The sequence below is a fragment of the Larus michahellis genome, chromosome 3 (assembly GCF_964199755.1).
Source record: "Larus michahellis chromosome 3, bLarMic1.1, whole genome shotgun sequence".
NCBI classification, from domain to species: domain Eukaryota; kingdom Metazoa; phylum Chordata; class Aves; order Charadriiformes; family Laridae; genus Larus; species Larus michahellis.
Genome location: NC_133898.1, coordinates 27,987,699 through 28,008,119, shown reverse-complemented (window position 1 = coordinate 28,008,119; position 20,421 = coordinate 27,987,699). Strand labels below are relative to the sequence as shown.

Genomic DNA, 20,421 nt, shown 5'->3' with positions numbered 1-20,421 from the left:
CAGCATATGGGTGACACGATGAAAAGTGACCTAAGTATTCCTTTTTCAAGGGACAAAACAACATCAGCCCCAGTTTCATCAGCTCTACTCACACATCAGTATACCATGAAGATGGCAGCAATTAAATTATTCCGGATTTATATGTATGCAACTGGACAGAATGACCCTGCATCTGTGATGTTCCATGGAATTATAGACAAGAAGTCTTTCTTCCTTCATTGTTTGCCAGCTTAACTTCTCTCCTGCTTTCTTCCTACAGTCCCTGTCTTGTTATGACCCTCTCTGATTTCTCTCTGATTTCTCTCCCACCCACACATCAAATCCTTCCACGGACACAACAGGTTCCTCTGCTCTGCTTCCACCCACGCACTCCAGCTACAGAGAAACTGCTCCTTTAAGTCTACCATATCCAATTCTTAACATCCAGAAGAGTAAACTATCTCAAAACACATCAGGCCAGACTGTCAGTGATCATGTAAGAACTGCTAACTCATGTACACCAAACCAAGGAGATGGCTCATTGACCAAAGCAGTCATTTTCAGCACTTGTATCAGCTCTGCAGTGCCCAGGTGACCACTGTGGCAGGGAAACGTGGTCACCTGGCTTGCAAGGGCTGCAAACAAACAACAGGCCCTGAAACATACCCACCCCCTAGTGAAGAAAGTCCAGTGAATTAAGCAATCATGCCAACAAACCCCTCACCATACAAAAGGGCAAGTCACAGCACCCCAGACCATTTAAAACATAGGGGATTTTCACCTTGGTTTTATTCTACCCCCTCACAGACAACCTTTGCTAAGGAACATATCCTAAAAAAGGGCTAATCATAACATAAAAAGTGAAAGCACCTTAACAGCACCTACAGTATTATTAGCAGCTACAGTATTATTAGCACTTACAGTATTATCCCACTATCGCTTTTTTCAAAACAAAACAAACCAAAAAAAAGCCAAACTGCTATTTCCCACTTCTAAGTGATCACTTTTTTTTCACACGACACTGTGATAAAGCTCAATGGAAGAGCTACTATATACTGATATATATATACTATATGCTGCTTAGCATGTTTTCAGTGTTACTCTCGATCTCCATGTAGCAATTGCACATGATTTCCTAAATTGTCCATTTTGCATTATGGCCCATGCCTATTTCTCCCTTGGTTCATCTCTATCTCAAGCTGGGAATGGAAAGAATACCGCTACAAGAAGAGAAGAAATATCAGAGCAACTTATTTTCTTTTAGCATTCCTCCGAATGGATTCTTAAAGTTTTCCCAGCATGTTTTGGGGTGAATGACTGAGTCCAAGATTTATCACATTTACCTGTAGTTTTAAGGAAGAGGAATAAAGACATCATAGATACAGAAGAGCAGTACTTTTGAGAATAAGCTTAAATACCCTGTGTATAACTCCAGTAGATTTTCTACACTTAAACGTGTTTTCATGCAACAGAATTCTGAGACAACAGGTAGAGGTGTGAAAGCAGCTGAGAGCATAACCAAAACTTACTGCCAATCTGCAAGAACCTCAGCGTTTCCCACATACAGCCAGTGATGCCTTCCCAAGCCAAAAATGTGGGTGTCCAAATCCCCTCTAATGTCACAACAGGTGGGTTTCTTCTGAGTAGATGAGTGTGGTGCCACCAAAATTGCTCATCTTTTTAGTATCTCTTTAAAGCTGATCGAGAGAGGCAGGTACTTACAGTGTTGAATTTCTCTCTTCTAAAGTAGCCATCCGAAACAAGGAAGATGAATCCTACCCTAGAAGGCCCCATTTCTCTCCACCAGCTATAAAGAGAGTCGAGGATGGGGAGCTCGGATGTAGAAGTTTACACTAGAGATGTCTAAAGTTAGGTGAAATGAATCTCATCGTAGGAGTTTTTCCAAGGACTTGAAAGAGGAGAGGATTTCATCAAAGGGCTATTTCAAGATAACTGTCATAGTCAAAAAAAAGAAATAATTCACTTAGCTATGGCCAGCTTCAAGTTGGGATCGTTTCTCCTTAGCAAAATTGGTTTAAACATCACATTCAGAGTTATTTCACTCTGTTTGCAACAACACAGTAAATAGGTCAGAACAGAAGATGAATATGAGGATTTTTCCTCTTTGCTCTTGATTTTACAAGTGAGTGAGTCCAGAGTACCGTTCACAGTCCCTTAATCTGTCTGCCTCTCGAGCGGTCTCTTTGTACAAGCAAAGGTAACAGTGTCGCCACGTTTCACTGCGACTTCACCAATTGCACATTTCTAAGTGATCTAGATACCTTGATACAAGGATCATGAATATCACATACTAATATTTGTCTTCTCAGTTTTTCCTTCTGCACCTCCCTGACATACTTCTAACAAGGCTCTAGCTGGACAAACCGACTTTTTCCTTTTCCCACTTTTTTAAAGGAAGGCGGAGGAAAAGGTGATTCCTCAATTTGTATTTATTGTTGCGCCTCATTAAGCTTTAAGGAAACCCTTTTTATTAACCATAGTTTGTCCCCTTTGTTCGGTAAACCTCACTGTGAACGTTAAGTAGAAGGTCTTGCACACAACTGTCCAGGTGCTATTGGTAATTACATAAAACCACAGAGACTGAAGAATAAAGGCACAGAGTAAGGCAAAGTGCTTCAATAAAAATGTAAAGGGTGGGGTTTTTCTTGTAAGAAATGGATTAAACATAGCTGAAGATATTCATACAGGTGTGGCTAGGCTCTAACTACACTGGATTATACTGACATTTATTAATACAATTTAAAGTCTTCAGTTAATAGGCTTGAACTCTCTTGGCTTTACACAGGGTGTGTAAGAGACTGATGTACTGGCACAATAAATACTCTCAACTTCTCCATTTCCTTTCTTGGCATTTCTCTTTGACCACTGTCAGGCTAACATTTGCATCTTCAGAGAAAGAAATAAAAATATCTCATACACGAAAAAGGATCCTCCACTTATTTATATCTTGTTATTCTCTTACTGTTATTCTACCACTGCCATTGTAACGTAGCGGCCAAAGAGGCCGGGCAGGTGCATTTCTGCGTGCAGCTGAAACAACACTTCATGCTGCTAACAAGTTAAGATCAAGATCACAGTCCATACAGTTTAAGGTAGAAGACAGAGACTGGAAAGACAAACTGACCTCTCAGACTTTCTTGCCTGTCCTGGTCCTCTCCCACCTCTCTTCTCATTTCTCTGTCAGATAGGTATGAACACGTCTAATGTAAGGTATATATTTATGAAGGAAGAAGAGGTAGTTATTTGCCACGTATGAGAAGAGAGGAATTAGCTCAACACCTGAGAACAGAATGGCAGAAGAGATGAATAAAGCTACACGAGGAAGGTTAAAAGAAAAAAGAGAAATATCAAAGATAAGGCAAGAGCTCACGTATTAAAAGCAGTAACAGTTCATTACACCAAAGTGAGAATTACTTCACTAGATTAGCATTGTTCTGACAGTGTAAGATGAACCTACACAGGCACATAACCAGCCAAATTAGCTATAGGTTTTTTCTGTCTCATCAGAGTGATGTAGAGTAACCGGAGAAACCAGAAAATCTGACACATCAATTTGATGTAGAAAAAAAAGATTACGTTAATCTACAGCAATACTATCTGAAAAAATGGCCCAAAGCACAACTCAAGGACCACTTCTTGGATGAGTAGATGTTTTGTTTCCTGCATACAGCAGGTAATTTTTAATGACACCCTTTAATAAAGTCTTAGTTTGAGGAATCAACAGAGGTCCAGTAGGCCAGATTTCACTTGCCTTTGCAAAAATCTAAAATAGCCCACTAATATTTAAAAAAAAAAATAAAAATAAAAAGCCTGCAATTTTAAGCAACAGCCGGGTCTAGTCCTCTATTCCAAACATGGAGTGAAATGGAATTGAAAATCAACAACAGTGAATTATATTCAGTATTTATGTCAGCATCCAATAGGGTTTAAAAGTTTTCCATGTCTTTGCCAGCAACAAACCTGTTTCGGATGCATCAGTAGGCTGGGATACTTCACCTAATGTCCAATACTATAGGTGTGAATACTCATGAAAGCGAACATCTGTTTATTCGCAATGCAAAAATTATATAACCATGCCACCGACCTTGGTGGATTCACCTCCCTTCAGGTTTCCAGTGAACTCAGATAAATTGTGCTGTGGCCAAGAATATTGCATCAGCCTTAGCATAAAGTTTTTCTGGTACCTTAGAAACTGTGAAGTCATGGCAGAACAACATCTAGGTGATTTTTTTAATGCGATTTAAGAAAAGTATAATTGAATCTCTGCCTCTTGCTTGCAGACTGCTTACTTGTGAAAATTACAACAACTGACACAGATACAAACTAATACCATGAGAGGGCTAAGTTTTAAGATAGCCAAGCTCATTTAGGAAAATAAGTTGGAGCACTCCCAGGTCCTTAGGAATGAATCTCCTATTCCATGTCTTTATGACATCTTTGAAGTATTCAGTGCTTGGGAAAAAAAAAAAAAAAAAAAAAGGAAGAAGATTAAAAATATTGAAATGTTCTGTGAAGATATTAGCCTTTCATTTCCTTTTGGCCAGCTACAAATTGTCAGACTGTTCAAACCCCAGACACTATACCAATCCCCAATGCCTAAATGACATTCATCAAATAATTTCCTAATGAAATGTATTAGAAACCACTTAGAAAAAAACATATCTGTCTAATTTCCCAGAACAGACTAGAGGCTTAATTTTGTTCTCAGCTACACTGGAGTAATTCTAGAATAACTTAATTGATGACATTGAATTACTCGAAGTCTCATACCAGCATATCTGGAAGGTGAATTTGATTGTGGGGACAACAGATTACGAGGACTCAAGGTGCAAGATTCAAGCCCCAGGTATCCGTCTGATTTAGAGCTGCTGCCTTGCGTGCTCAGCACAGTGCTGGGGTTTGGGCAGTTGCCGCTGAAACAGATTTTCCCTGTAATCTGACGGGTTTGTGGGTATCACGTACAGGTATCCAGCTACAAATGCAGAGTAGCCCCGAAGTTGCTCCAAAGTGCAGCAGTGCTGGGACGGAGGACGAGTCCGTCCAAAGAGTCTCAAAAGACTCCTTGGCAGCTGCTCTCCCAGCAGCAGGAGCGGGGCACAGCTTGCAGCCCAGCCCATGTGTTAAACGAGTTCCCAATGCATTGTCATTGTTATTAGCCAGGGGTAGACGGAAGGCTTCCGAGGTGACAAGCTTCATAATACACTGCTGAATTACAAGACCAGCCTCCAATGAAATAACATTTGCAAAATATCACAGTAACAGAAAATTCCAACAAAAATCGTATCTCCTCTTCCTTGTACAGAGAAAACAAAACCTTCTATATATCATCACCAGACCAGCACTGGTCAGAGACACATTTTTTTAAGGAATCAGAACATTTTCCTTTTAGGAAGAATGGTTATAGATCAGTAAAACCCATGAAAGATGTCTATCAATTGGAAAGGATAAACACATACAGTATAGTTTCTGCTAATCTGTCCAGAAAAGGGAGTGAAAAATAATAGATATATTTAAATTTATATAGGCTTAGACATAATCATTTTTTGTAGCTTGATATAGTCTTTGTCTTTTGAGCACAATGGAAAATGCTGCAAGTCCTGTGTTAAAGGCAGGTTTCACAATAGGGAACTGGCTTTGAATCCAGTCAGTCCTACATTTCATATGCACAATTTGGATCATAAAAATCTCATTTATATGTCCTGTTCCTCTATTCTTGGCCATCTCTCTCTTATAACATGCTGTATAAACTAATATACAAAAGCTATTTGAAAGACCTACGCGAGGATGCACTCTGTTTTTCGTATCTTGTCCTATAGATTTGGAAGTTAAGGTCTTTGTTGTATTCATATAGGTTTTCAGTTTCAGAAGGTCTGTTAACTAAGCACATTTCTAAATCTATTCTACTACTATTTTTAGTGGACCCCACTCTACCATTTTTTAGCCCCATACAGAAGTTCATCAGCTACATCTTTAACTTTGGAGAAGTGCAAGAGCAAATTAGGAAGCATAAAAAAGTCTAATGATTTTCCTTTAAAAGACCCGATAACAGCCATGTTACAGAAACTGCTCCCTTAGAACAAAGGACAGTCTTGGACTGGGTTTACTTGCAGGTAGCGCTAAAATCTGCAACAAATTTTGTCCTGATTTGGAGTGGAATAAAAAGCTAAATTATTGCATAGACATAAGACAAGAAACCAATATGATGTCTCAAAATGCATCAGGTCAGCAAGAAATAACTTGCATTAGAGGAAGTACCAGCAAAATGATCAAGAAAAGCTAGTCTTTATCTTCTTTTTCAGAAGCAGAAGATATTCATTGCTGCAACTAGCACTTAGACACAATACTCTGAGAGGACTCAAGGTGTTCTTCCTAACATATATAACAGTCTAATATGGTGATCACCTTGGGGATGCTTTGCTTCTCTTTTAAAGCCGCACACACTGTTTCTCTTCACTTTCACAATAATAAGGCTGGAGCAGCTAAAGCAAGAGTTCATTTGGAAGAACTTCATTAGGAAATCATGGAGGGTACTGTTATCTACCGTCTCATGCAGCCTAACAGTTGGAAATGAGATTTCCAGCAGCATGATACTGACCAGCTACCCACAGTCCACCTTGCAGAACTTCTGAGATCATATGATGAAAATCCCTGGACAGGTCAGTGCTCTAAGTCTTTTCTATATCTCCTAGATTTCTTGTCTCTCAGGCACATGTACAGGTGGAACTCTCATTTGAAACTCCCATTTTTCTCTCTGTAGTAAAAGTAATAGCTTCCTTTGCACATGCAGGTTATATGTCCACAAAAAAAACCCCACAAACAAAAGTACATCAGGGGATTGCAATAAAGGTATATAAGCAAGCTAATAGAAGCAGTCAGAGCTGGAAAAATAAGGGACACAATGAAACACTTTCTGACACAGGTGCTTGCCCAGCCAGGAACCCATTAGCACCTTGTCACAAAAGCCCCTAAGCACACAAAAATATGATTTTGGAAGTCATAAAAACCAATGGACATACACAATTAAGTGACCAATGAAAACCTGTCGTCTTGTGGAACATAGCCAGAAATGACTGGTGGGAAGGAAAAGATAATTTGGAAATATCTCAACCTCAACTTTTAACGTTTACTGGCGGGGAAAAAAAAACAAACCCCACAACAAAAAAACCAAACAACCCCCCCAAAAAAAACCCCAAAACAACTGACGACACATAGCAAAGGGTGGGAGAGAGAAAAGAGTGCTTTGTGGCAATATCCCCATTAATTTTATGAGACTTAGGAAACCTGAAGCCTGGTAGTCACCGCTGAGTTAGCAGGATCTAGGGCAAATGTACTGAGCATCTCCTGACATTTCCATGCAGAGCAAGTTAGAAAGCAACTGGCAAAGAACGAACATCTCCACCTTCACAGTCTCCCACATCAGTTGTCCCAGCTTCCCCTAGCTCACTTCATCCGCTGCGGCTACAGCTACTGTTGTCTGAGTATGCTTTCTGCGTCTCAGTTTTCCTACTCCTCCAGTCACTCCTCAACAAATCCCGAGTCTCCCACCTTCAAATCCGAAGCTTCACCACAGCATGAAAACTACTTACATCTTGGCTGTCAAACTTGACACGTAGTGAGCTTAAAGCTTTAGTCTAACTAATACGCTCTGCTGGGCTTCTGGAGTCAAACTTCTCTGGTCATGGCTCATAATCTTTGTCTTCAATATCCATTCAAAATCTGTTTAAAACTTGTTTATCCTTTCTAGGATTCTACCAGTAGTCCACCCGTGTGTAACTTCATAACATAAGCCTTTAATTATGAAAAAGAAAAAAGCCTGCATGAGAAATCAACACACCCACTCTTACCAGCACACCTCTCCCCACCCAGTTCGTCTTGATTATACATACTTAGGTGGGAAACTGTTTATTATCGCCAATTATGGAGCAACTCAGAACCCCATCATATTAGACATTGCGTAAGTACTGTAAAATAAGACAGTCCTTGATGTAAAGAGCTTTTGGCAAGTTTGCCCTGGAGAGGATTCTGCTGGTATTTGCTGCCCAAGACACCGCTCTTTGCTGTTCACTGTACAACAAACAGGGGAAAAACACCTCAAGAGAAAATATGCATCTAAGTGTAAATTTCAAACATATTTAGAAACGCTTTTTAACATGGATTTTAAGGCAAAAGTGGGACCATCTTTGTGATTTTCATAGGGTCAACAGTTTCTTCTTCATTGTTCATTGCACAGTCACTGTGAAGCACACAAGGACTTGGAAAACAGATCTGACAGGCACCTGGGAATACCTCTGTTTTCAGGGCTTAAGAGAATTAGGGGTGCCTGACTCTTCCACTAGCACAGATCAGAAATAAATGCAGAGAGTCACCTGACGCTATGGTGCTGTAAAACACGTATGCAGCTGAGATGTTGTGCTTGCTTCAGTGGAATAACTTCAGTAACACATGCCGATTGACATGCAAATAAACCTCTTGAAATTGCACCAAGAGAGGTGGAGAAAGACAATCTTGATTAAAATTTTTTGAAGGACACCACTATGAGGTGCTTAGTTATGATCAGCTCAACATAAATTATCATATAACCCATTTCCAATGAGAATGTGATATGAGCTAAATTTTACACTGATTTATAGCTTATGAAGGCTTCACTGAAAACCCTGGTTGTTTCACAAGTCCAGGTCAGTGTAGAATTTAGGATTGTTTTCTTTCATTAAACATGTACAATTGTGCATTGGGGGTAGAAGGTCATAGCAACAGCAAGAAAAGGACTTTAGAAAAAAAAAGTATCATCCCATGTAAGGAAAAGATTCTTGCCCTTTGCAGATTCCTAAGCCTGTGTTCGGTTTGCCCTGAATCGACTGCAATGACGACATCATTTCAAAGATGATGATGATGATGTAGATTTTGAAAAGAAATGTGACAATGAAAGTTATCTCTGAAGTCTTTCTCTTATATTCACAGATGCTTGATTCCTCTTTCCAGACAAAAAGCCTGTACCCGCATCAAGTCCCCATTTAGCTTGGCAGTCGGCAAAGAGCAGGTGGTGGCCTACCTTAGACAGCAATGAAAAATGCATTTTTCTCTTCCTTTTCTAACCCGCTTCAGAGACACTGGGAAATCTCCCACAGAAAACCCCACAGACCCTAGCAGACTCCACATTCCGGTCACAGTTGCGGCATATAGCCAGAAAAACAGCAGAAACGTTGATATATTTCTACTAGTGTAAGTGAGATCAGAGCTCAGAGCTGAGACCGTATGACAAGACTAGCAACTTGCAAAATTGATTATTAAAAGGCTATCCCATACAAAACAGGAGTCAAACCTGAGGATTCAGATTTTTGAAGGTACTTGGAGTTTGTCCGTAGGTTTGGGTTTTTTTTTAATTATTATTACACATCATTAATCTGTTCAGACGTTATCTCCCTTTAATTTTGCTTGTTTCTTTTAATAGCGTATTTCAAGATATCGGCAAAGTATCTCTCTTCTTTCGCGTTAGCACCACTCACGCAACCCCTAGAGCTCAAAGACTTGTGTGATTAATAGCTCTGCCAGAAATTCCTATTTAAAAACTATTCCTATTTTATCTCTTCTTACCCTGTCCCTGATTTTCCCTTACTCTCCGTGCAGAACGCCCACTGCCAGCATCTTCATGCAAACCAAAACTTGGCAACTTTATTTCTCACTGTTCCTTTTCCACTTTAAGAAGATCCTGTCGATTTTGTTTGACTGAATAATAACCAAGCAACTTAAAAGCTCAATCCTACGAGGAGCTGAGTGCCCGCTATTGGTGTAAGCCCAAACCAGTAATTTAGCACCTTTGCAAGAGCTCAGCACCTTGCAGGATGGTATCAGTGTGTTTCAGCTTGCTAAGCTGTGATTTGCCCGTGCCTCTGTTTCTCACTCGGAAGTCAGCATTACCTTCTAGTCTTGGATTTCAAGAAAACAAAGGTATTTAAACAAGATCACACAGGATCTGTCACCGAGCAGGCAACGCAGGTTCCTTATTGCAAGCCTCCCAAGCGAGCACTGGAAGTGTAAGTTATATTCTCAAAATTATTCTGTCATCCCCGTGACAATTTAATTTTTTTTTTTTTTTATTATTTTTTTTTTTTAATCTAGTGCTTCTCGACTCTGTTTAGGTAGCCACGTCTCCTCAATATCTCATTCAGGTGTAGCACGGAAAAGTCTAACAACCCTGGGCTGGCAGCCAAGCTTGCCGGTGACTGACGCTCGCTTAACTGAGCAAAGATTTGCTCTGCTCCAAGCAGGAACCTGACTACACAAGGACCGGCAGTGACAGCGAGGGTGCAGGCTTGCATCCTAACAACGCCGTTTCCAGCTTGTGCTCAGGCAAGTGGAACCAGCACTTAAGCTGAATGCTAAAAGGCTTCAATCTTCTGCTTCCTTCCAAATTCACCTCCTGTATAAACCCAGGACTTTTTAGTAAGAGCGGCACATTAGGGTAGTTACATCTCTAATCTGGGCATAATTTTAAGCTCAATGAAAGGCGATTTAAATGTTGAAGGAGGAGGAAAGCAAACGGAGGCACAGGAGAGAGGAGGTGGAGAGGAAAGAATTGCTTAGAATACATTTTTAAAACTGTATTCCTGCCAGTAAATGATAGAAATAAATCAGCAGTATGAAGTCACTGGTAGCTGGATTTAAAACAGACTTTATGACCATTTGCTAAGGGGCCAACATAAAGCATAAGCAAAACTAATAAAAATATAGCTTCCATGAGCCATGATAATGTTAAGCTGTTGGAACAAATTCTTTGATTTAAATGAAATTACACTTATCCAAACACAGACTACAGGCAAATTTAACAAAATCTCTGCCCCAAAGGTTTTACTGTCTAACCAGTCAATGATTAGGGGAGGAATGATCGAATGATAGAAAAAAAAAATGTGTAAGTGAAGTCTATGCCCAGCAGAACTATGTGGCTACCTAAATTTCCTTGCCTTGCCTGAAAAAAGAATCTCGTTTTCCATAGAGAGAAACTGAAGAACTACAGCTTTCATGTAAGCAATTCCACGATTATTCACAATTGTGTTGTCCTCCCCCCAGTCTCTCTCTTTCTCTTTTTATTTTTTTACTTTTTTTTTAACTGAGGATACTTTTTGTTGAATAGAGGTAACTAAAAGAGGTAAAATGCTCTGAGGGTACTTCATTTTAAACCCAGGTGGACCAGAGAGGTGTAGAAGAGAAGTCAGAGCTGGCCTCATGCATGTGATTTCGTCAACATTCACATAATGCTGGAATCTCATCTCTGATACTTTTCAGTCTTAGCGAAGGTACTAACTATCACCCCGTTTATCAAACATACTAGCAATGTATTGGCCAAAGAACACACCCTTTACATATTCAGTGGCCCGATGTTGGGTTTGATGTGCACCAAGCCGTGAACAGCAACGAAGTTAGCGTAGCCTGTGGACTGAGATAACCTTTTAAATTTTTCATCTCTTAAAACTTTGGTTTACATTTCAATTAGGTCACAAGCAAAATCCATTTGGTCATGTCAATCTACAGATGACATAGCTTGATCATAAAAATCATCACAGAGCTAAGTACAATTGGTAATCTCAATAGCAGGCAAAGATGCTCTAAATTAGAAACACGTGGGTGGTTTATGCATCTCTACTATCTGTCGTCAGTAATCCATCCGCTAAGTATTATTTTTTATACGTCATTCTTGAGTGAATATAAAAGGGAAAATAAAAATAGCCCAACTAAGGTATACAAAGAAGTAAACATTAGTGGGAATGGGCAGGAAAAGCAAGGGTGGAAGCGAAGCCTTCCCAAAGAAAGGCCTTACAGCCCACAAACATCTGAGAGATCCTGTGGCCAGGTTTCTGCTTTGTCTTTCAGGAGACAGAAAACCAAAGATCACCGAAAACTTTGGCTCCATTAATATTAAAATGGCTTTTTTTTTCCTCCCCCCTTTCTCTCTCTGGTATTTTTGAACCTGGATCTTAGAACTGAAAGCCAGTGGATTAAGCATAACACATCAAACCACTGTTAACACCCAGTCTCCTGCAAGGCTGAATCCTAACAACTCTGTTTTCTGCCTACAGTATGTGCAAGCAAGTGGAACCACCACATGCACTGCATGCTAAAGGCCACAGCCTTTGTCTTCTCCAAGTTCTGTCTATTTCAGAGGCTAACATGCTGCAATTAGTCTAATTAATGTGAAACAATGAGCTGTGTTACCACTTATCAAATTGATTGTTCCCCTATCAAAACAAAACAGGCTGGCTTTTTGATGTAATTTCAAGAGATGATTTGAAATGTCATGTTGCTGCAAGCCAATTACCTTATGACTGGAGTCACGGTCAACAGAATACATAATTAGCATGAGTTTGGGAAGGCTGCTTACTGCTAGTATGCTAATTAACTGTCTTTTGTCATAAAACAAAAAGGTTGTAGCTAGGGTTGTGAAATAGGTCTTTTTTATTTACATTTCTTTGTGCTTATCAATGTGAGGCATGACAATGCAAAAGAATGGAAAATTTTAATTCCACTTCTTCAAATTAATACTGAGCTGCAAGGTCAGACGCAGCGTTGGACTACAAGCAATGCTCAACTCTTGCACGTGCAAGATGCGGGCTGCACCCTCTGCCCGGAGCGCGGTGAAATTAAGCACCAAGCGAATCTCATACCAAAGAGCCACCGAGTAGCACCTATGAAACAACCGACGGCACTCGATGGGTACCAGATGCTCCTTTCCAGGAAGGAGGAGAGCACCCACGGTAGCCCAAGCATGCTGGGTGCCCTCCTGCCAACCCCCAACTGCTCCACCACACTTCCTCAAAAGCACCCTCCAGAAGAGCCTAAACTACAAACAAATGACATTATTACTTCTGCTTCAGCGTGGTGCTCAAAGAATGCTTAACGAGGGCGTGCGGGATAGCAAACGAAGCCTGCCTGTGAGTAAAAAGCTTCATAACTCAACTGCTGCCACCTCCTCTCTGTCGCCTCATTTGTGTGATAAATTTTTTATTCCTCAGGCATTCGTTAAAGAGCCGATCCCGCACAGGGCTGGGTGCCCTCTATACCTATAGGTTTCGGCAGAAGCTGAGGAGCTCATTACTCTGCAGGATAAAGATCTACCAGAGAGAATCCGAACTTAAAAGCCAGCTGTCAGCGACTCCCGCTCTGCCCTCTCTCATCCCGGCTCCGCTCCACGTGCCGCCACGCTGTCACACGAGGGTAACGGAGGGCAGAAATTAGCTTAGTGAATCATCGCTAATTCCTACCAATTTAAATTCTGGTTTTCTTTTTCCTGCGTATAATTCAGCACTTTATCTACGGTTTTGCTTGGCCTGAGCGACTCCTGAGAGCAAGGTCTGGAATCAGTGGAAGTTTTAATGATGTTGTTTCACTAACAGCTGCTGACTTAAGAATCCTCCTATTTGTCGTAAAAACAATTTTGTTTCTCTGTGCATGCTTGGTTTGAACCACTACAGAGATAATTCTTGTGCTTCTTGAAAGCCCTTAAAAGCAAGACAGATGTGTAAATCACTCCCCTATAGAGAGGAGAAATTAAGTGTTCAAAACCTAGATCAAAAAGTTGTCAAGCTTGCCTTTTCTAAAGACTTTGTTTAAATTCAAACACAGTCTACTCCAGGTTCGTATGAAGAATATTAAAGTTTCGAGTCCAGAAATGACAGAGAGTGGATCACCTTTAAAATCATGATATGAAATCAGTAGGCATTCCTAAATTATTTTCCTGATTTCTCTCTTCCAATCTGAGCTGAACTCAAAGTGTAATAAAATTAGGTATGCATGCAGGGAGGCTAAATTTTTATCTTAAATGGTGAAACCTATAACAAACAGGAAAACACTCATTTCTTCTGGTGCTGTCATTTACTAGAATCAACATCATCCTTCCTGTCTTTATTCAGCAGAGAAAACAAAGCTAATCCCAATTTCTAAAGAGCTGGCTAATAAAGGAGTCAAGGGATCATTAGTCTAATTAACTCATTCCTGTTTTCAGTTTACATTTCATTATGCTATTACACTCTTTGAAATGTCAATTTTTAAATACCATAGAAAACTGTTTAACATATAGACATTATGTTCAACAAATCTAGGGACATATAGAACAGTTACTCAATACTAGTAAATTAATAGTATCCAGGTACACAACTAAACATCTCCCAGATAAATCATTATTGTAAACTTCATTTATTGATACACAAATCAGGGGAAAATTTCAGTGACGCTTGGCTCCTTACTTTATGGTGGTGCTTTTGCTACCAGAGTATTTCGTAATGCTCAGATAGATGTCCTTGCATCCACTTTTAGTAATCAGACCATTTTATTCTTAACAAAAATAAATCAGGATACTAAATTGTAACTTCCTGTCAGGTTTCTTTTTTTCTTCTTTTTATTGGGTGTCTTTCTATAGCTTAATATAATGAGTCACTTACTGTACTTTAAGTCAATTCTTAAATTGATTTAATGAGTCATTGAGTCATTTACTGTCTTTTAAGTCAATTTTTAAATAAATGCAACTTCTATTAAATTAACGGTCGCTTCTGTAACCAGCTGTTTGGAAACAAGCAACCTGAGTTAACAGTACAGGCTTGTACTGCTACATTTGTACAGACAAGCACAAGTTTTATAAAACAATTGAATTCTTGATATAGGTAAAATATTATATAATAATATGGGTGTGCACACGAAAGCACATAGGATGAGAGAAAGCCGGTAGGCACGGACACAAAACCACATTTGCCCGTGTGCACTTCTAAACATCTCTCATGCACTGTCTACCTACTTGCTGCGGAGAAAACAGCTTTTGCTTAGCATTTAATCCAGTAAATCACTAAATGTGAGTAACACTACACATGACTTGTCCCCGAGCATCTCTTGGTTTATTCACACGTTTAAATTAGACATCTATCACAAACTGCTGGACCACAGCCTGAAGTATGGAGATGTTTCGCCAACGTGCTTCTTTGTAGTGAAGTGTCGGCAGGAATTTGGGCTACTTGAGCAATGAAGATGGGCACAAGTGGCACTAGATCCTTGGTATCCTCTTTTCCAAATGCCCCATGATGTGATGCCCGCTCCGCCTGCCTGGGCGTCCTCCAAAGTCTTTTCTCCTATGAATTTGCATGGTACATACACTGACTATCATCTCAGTAGTTGACAGAATCAGGCTACGTGTGCCAGAGTACACCCGTAACGTTCCCCCAATGAAAATGTCAGACATCGTGATTCCTTTGTATGTATTTTAAGAGATGCTAATGATTGCTTGCGCTGACTCCAACTCACAGGCAAAATGAAGACAGACACATTGAAACGGGAATGAAGCATGACAGCAGCTCTTACATAAATATGATCCAGGCATCAATTATATCTGCTACAGCATGGGCCTGGTTATTAGTCATGCTGGATAATAAGAGATCTGATCCTTACGTATGTGTGAGTCTTTTCTTGAGTGTCCAAGATTCACCGAAACACTTTTTAATACTTTCTGATGTCATCTGGCCCTTACCTACAGCAAAGAGCTTACTAGTTAATTCCCTGGTTATTTTAATTTCTGAGAACTGGAATTTGGTCTTCTGAATAGCCTGGACCCGGCTGAGACCTCTATGGCATCTCTACAACATCCTCTAACTGTGGCCAGGCACTAACATAATGCAAGTTTAGCTCTTCTGTGCTATAGATGCTACAGAAATGAAGGAAAATTGGTTTAGTATCTACCTGTTCAGTCTATTGCAGGAAAAGAAGTCCCTGCCGATCCCTAGCAAATGGAACGTGTGACTAGATAGCCCTGGCTGAAGGAAACCACGATCGGCATTTTTATGTAGCTGCCCTTGCATTTTGGGAGGCAGGAAGCTTCAGCTTTACGCACCCAAGTTTGGAAAGTTTGTCTGAGAACATGAGCTTATATTGGAAATCTCATACTTGGTGAGACACGTGACTCCACCTCCGGAGGAGATGTGTATTAAGAGATATTTATACAAAATTTGAAGTTATGGGGAAATTTGAACAGTGGCAACTGTTCATGAGCAACCACGTTACAGAATGCATGCAATGTGTTTCTGGGATAATAGTACAGGGACCCCAGAGCTGCAAGACGATACCATTCTGCCTTTTGTCACCACCAATAATACACTCAAGGAAAAGAAGTGCCTTTAAAAAGATGTAAAAGAGAACTGTGAGTGCAGTACATGGATTATTTTTAATGGCTTAACACAGATTAAGCCACATTTATTAATTAATGTATTTTGAGAAGGTTAATGAAAAATAACATTTCTATCTGTTAAAACCGTAATACATATATCTTTAATATCAGTTCTGCTTTAGGAGGTCTGAATCCAGATAGGAATGGTAGCTACAAGGTACCCGATAACGGTCCTGCAATAAGAGGAGAGCATTAGCCCTCATTAATTCATGTTCTTAGTGTTATTCGGCATCACGGGCTGACCCGACGTGATGTAACAGGATGTGGCATACCAGAATGCATCACAACGTGTTCGGAATCGTAAAAGCAAACGAACCCTCAACAACTACAACTTCCCTGCAGCCCCTGGAAGGGAGTTTGGCATTCCTGATCAGACACTGTCTTACCTTTATTATCAACGTGTTATACCTCCCGTTGGCTGTTCAGTGACTATTTTCTCTCATCTGTTTTCTAAACCAGCCAAAGCAGGTCAATGAATCTTCATTTAAAAACAAAAGCACAGAACGCTGCTTAAAGCTTTGACTTACTGGGGTCTTTTATTTTCTTTCCCTCTGCGTGTTTTTACCTGGTATTACCCAAATCTAGCATTGCCAAGAGAAGACCAAGGCGATTAGGAGACACACACTGGTATTTTAGCAAACTCCTTGGGAAAAAAAACAATTATTTGGACTTGAAACAAGCCTGAAACATTAGAGCAAAAGCAACTACAAAAGCAGGAGCTACGGCCCCGTATGCCCCATCTAACAAGGTGTTGAGCACCGAAGCTCAGGGGACTCTTGGTGCTCTCGCTGTGAAGATTAGACAAGAGCACTCGCGCAGGACACAGCAGGAATATGAAGGGACGTGAAGTGAGCAGTCCCAGCAGACAGCCTGTTGAAATGTCAGTCAGGCACTCTGCCTCCACCACCTTTCACAGAGCTAAACATCTCTTTATGTCAGAACAAATTGGGCGATCCTCAAATCTTTTTTTTCCCTCTCCCCTGACTTCAATGCGACGACGAGCGCCAGGAAGGAGAGCGGGAGGGAGCGTGCACAGACAGTTCAGTTCAGTTCACATGAAAGCACCCTGACACGCTACAAGACTGAATACTGATATTGGCAACTCTTACAATCTTATCAGAGAGGCAGGAGCAGCAGCAGCCGGCATGCTACAGACCTTCCCCCTTTCCAATTACGCTGGGTGGCTGTTCCCTTCCCAGGCGTCCTGCAACGTCCTTTGAAAAGAAACTCCTAGGCTTGATCAAAGGCCACAAAAGCAAACATGTCATTTCCCTATTTATGAGCGTATTTACTTTTGTCATCTTTTCCTTGTTTCTACTCCTACCTTCCCTCGTTAGTCCATTAAGGAGCTCTAATTTTAACTGGCGTCTAAGACAGGGCTCAAATGGAGACGGGTGAGTGACCGCAATCTTATTTTAAATGATTTGGTTTCACTTGCGAAATTCAGTACAGGGTGTTTGGTTGGGTTTTTTTGACCATAAAAACATATACAGAAGTTATTTTTGCAGCATAGCAACAATAAAGAAACCTTCCCACTGACTTCTGTGAATGTTAAAGAGGTCTTGGTATGATTATATAGACATACAAGAATTACTTTGATTGATTATTTTTTTTTATTTGATTCAACACACAAAACATTGCCTTAAAAATTATCAGACAATTTTCATTCTTAAAAAGTAAAAAAAGCATCAAAGGAAAACAGAAAACTTAACCCAGCCAAGATGAAGAACTTTGTGAAAGCACTGCACAATCTGCCTCCAAGAACAACAAAATTAAGCTCCTAGTCTACCTTTAGGTTATAAAGGCTGAATAATAAATTTTCTTCTAAAATAAGTATCTGTACAAAAACGCCAAACAGAACAACCTCCCCCCCACCACACAAACACACACATCAAACACCATAAAAAACACCCAACAACAAAATCTGTGGTTTTAAAAAATGCAAAGTGAGTATTCAATAAGACAATATAATTAATCAGTCACTGACATGCCTGGCCACCTACGCTTTAGATTACAGGTTTATTGCAAGCAAGATCATTTGTACAGACAGATTCATTTCTACGACTTTATACCGGATAATATTTTCTAAAAGTTGCCTAAAAGTTCTAATATTAGTTGATTATAGTTAAAGAACAGATGCATTACATTACAATATATAGTTTCTATTTATGACATTCGGGTTGGTAAATGTCTGTGCATATGGCGCAGACATTACCAGACCATTTACTGCCCATTACCGCCAGGAAAAGAAGCCCATACTAGAATAAACTGTGCAGCATTTCTGGCATTCGTTAAAGGAAGAAAGCTTTATAAGAAAAAAGAAATACCACTGATTTTTACAGGTGTTTAATAAAGATAAGCTGAAAAAAGGGTTCCTATTTTAAGCTTGGTGATAGCTAAAAATGCATTCAAATATGTTCAAAAGCAATCTGAAGTCTCCTAAAAATGGGTGTTTAAAAGTATTCAAGAAAACAGTAAAAATGCAAATAATATTTGTCACATTATTGTAGGATATGGGACAAAAATGCTCATAAATTCAAAGAACCCTGCTGAGGCAAACCGCATTTCATTTAAATATGACATTATTTGGGAGTCATTAAAACAGGAATAATGTTTATCGGTTGCGTTGTAAAGGTTAGTACAAAAAAACAGCAAAAGTTTGCCCATAGTAGAATGAGTGGTGCAAGGGACTGTGAGCATAACACCCTTAATTTTAGTTGCTGTAGCTGTGCCATGGGAAATAAAAAGACTGAATGTAATTGATAATTCACTACTGTAGAAATACTGCAGTAAAAATAATTAGGAAGCACCGGTATTTTCAAGAATCTCAGTCCAATATTCTAACATCCCTCATATACACTATAATGAGGCCGATTTAGGGAAAAAAAAAATCACAAACCAAAACACTCAGAAATGTGTTCAATCCCAAGAAAGAAGAAAGTATACAGTGTCTGTGATTGCTACAAAATACATACAACTGCTCTCGCCCTTCCATTCAAACATTTCTCCTGATTATTTTTTAATATGGAGATATAAACCCACCTAATGGGACGCTTAGGCTACACAGAAGTGTAGCTAATATGTCGGTTTTAGTATAAAGAGCCTAACTCTCACTATTAAAAGCATCTAACCTTGTAGAAGAGAGATCTTTTTCTAGTTACAGCCATGAAGAACCTTCTGCAACTGGAGTTGAAAAGCTTTCGTTTACATAGACTTGCCTAAGTCTGCCTACACTCACTTCAAAAAACATAGCAAAACAATGCTAAAAGACCCCCAAAACTCTGGAGTTGCCATTTTGAACCTCAGACTGTTCCCTGCAGTCAACCAGCAGCAGTAATTGCTGGTTATTTGTACATGGAAATCAAGACGTAGACGCACACAGAGACCTTGATTACACAGACATTTAGTCAGTGGCTTTACTGTTGTGAGTAGTTTTTGGAGAAGCAATCAAATTAAGCATCCCATTAAACATCTGATGTAGGTAAATCAGCTCCCACATCTTAAAATTTGATCCATCTTGCCTTCCTCCACCTATTAGATTCATTTGTATTTGTAAAAATCAATCATGCACTTGCCTTAGTCTTGCCTTAATTCTGTTAATGAATTTAAACACATCACATATAGCACTTTTATGTAGTTTAAATCCAGCTATGAAGACCCATTATGGTTTTGATATAAATGAATTAAAACAATTCTGCATCACACCCCACTAAATGGTGGCTTGCCTGGAAGCGATGCCAGTCATCTGGACTGTCCATGAACAGTCTTTTCCCACCCACGTTGTGTTTGTTCCCTTCTGGTATGTATTGAGCCATGCAGTCCCAAGGGACAGGGGCTGGGATCTTAGACTGCCTTTGTTCATTTTGCTCTTACTAACGAGGCAAAAGTCACTCAGACAGGCACGCACTGCTCTCCAAGTCATCGAGGTGACAGATGCCACCTTTGTCAGCAGCTACAGGATTTTAGGGAGGACCCGGCAAAACGCTCGCCAGCCAGGCACGGTTCTCACTTGGCATAGAATCATAGAATCATTTAGGTTGGAAAAGACCCTTGGGATCATCGAGTCCAACCATCAATCTTTGTTCAATCTTTGTTCGCATCTTTGTTCAATGCACAGTGTTACTACCATTCAAAATAAGTTTCTACTAAAGGTCTTTTTTTTTCTTTTTCTGTGGCAGTATGATCTGTACCGCGATGTTTTCCCACCTCTCAGACAAAATGTGTGG

The 20,421-nt window shown here is 39.9% G+C and overlaps 1 protein-coding gene across 49 annotated transcripts in view; it reads right to left on the bottom strand.

Annotated features, from left to right (window-relative positions):
* Nucleotides 1-20,421, bottom strand: part of ESRRG (estrogen related receptor gamma) — a 405,634-nt gene that overhangs the window by 203,716 nt on the left and 181,497 nt on the right. For 4 of the 49 annotated variants that reach the window (XM_074579421.1, XM_074579425.1, XM_074579414.1 and 1 more), the window contains one exon: nucleotides 7,587-7,788. The exons of the other annotated variants lie outside the window; for them this stretch is intronic. In XM_074579421.1, coding sequence (XP_074435522.1) covers nucleotides 7,587-7,588 — 2 coding nt within the window. In that variant the 5' untranslated portion in view covers nucleotides 7,589-7,788. The remainder of the gene's footprint in view (nucleotides 1-7,586; nucleotides 7,789-20,421) is intronic. 49 annotated transcript variants of the gene reach the window in all.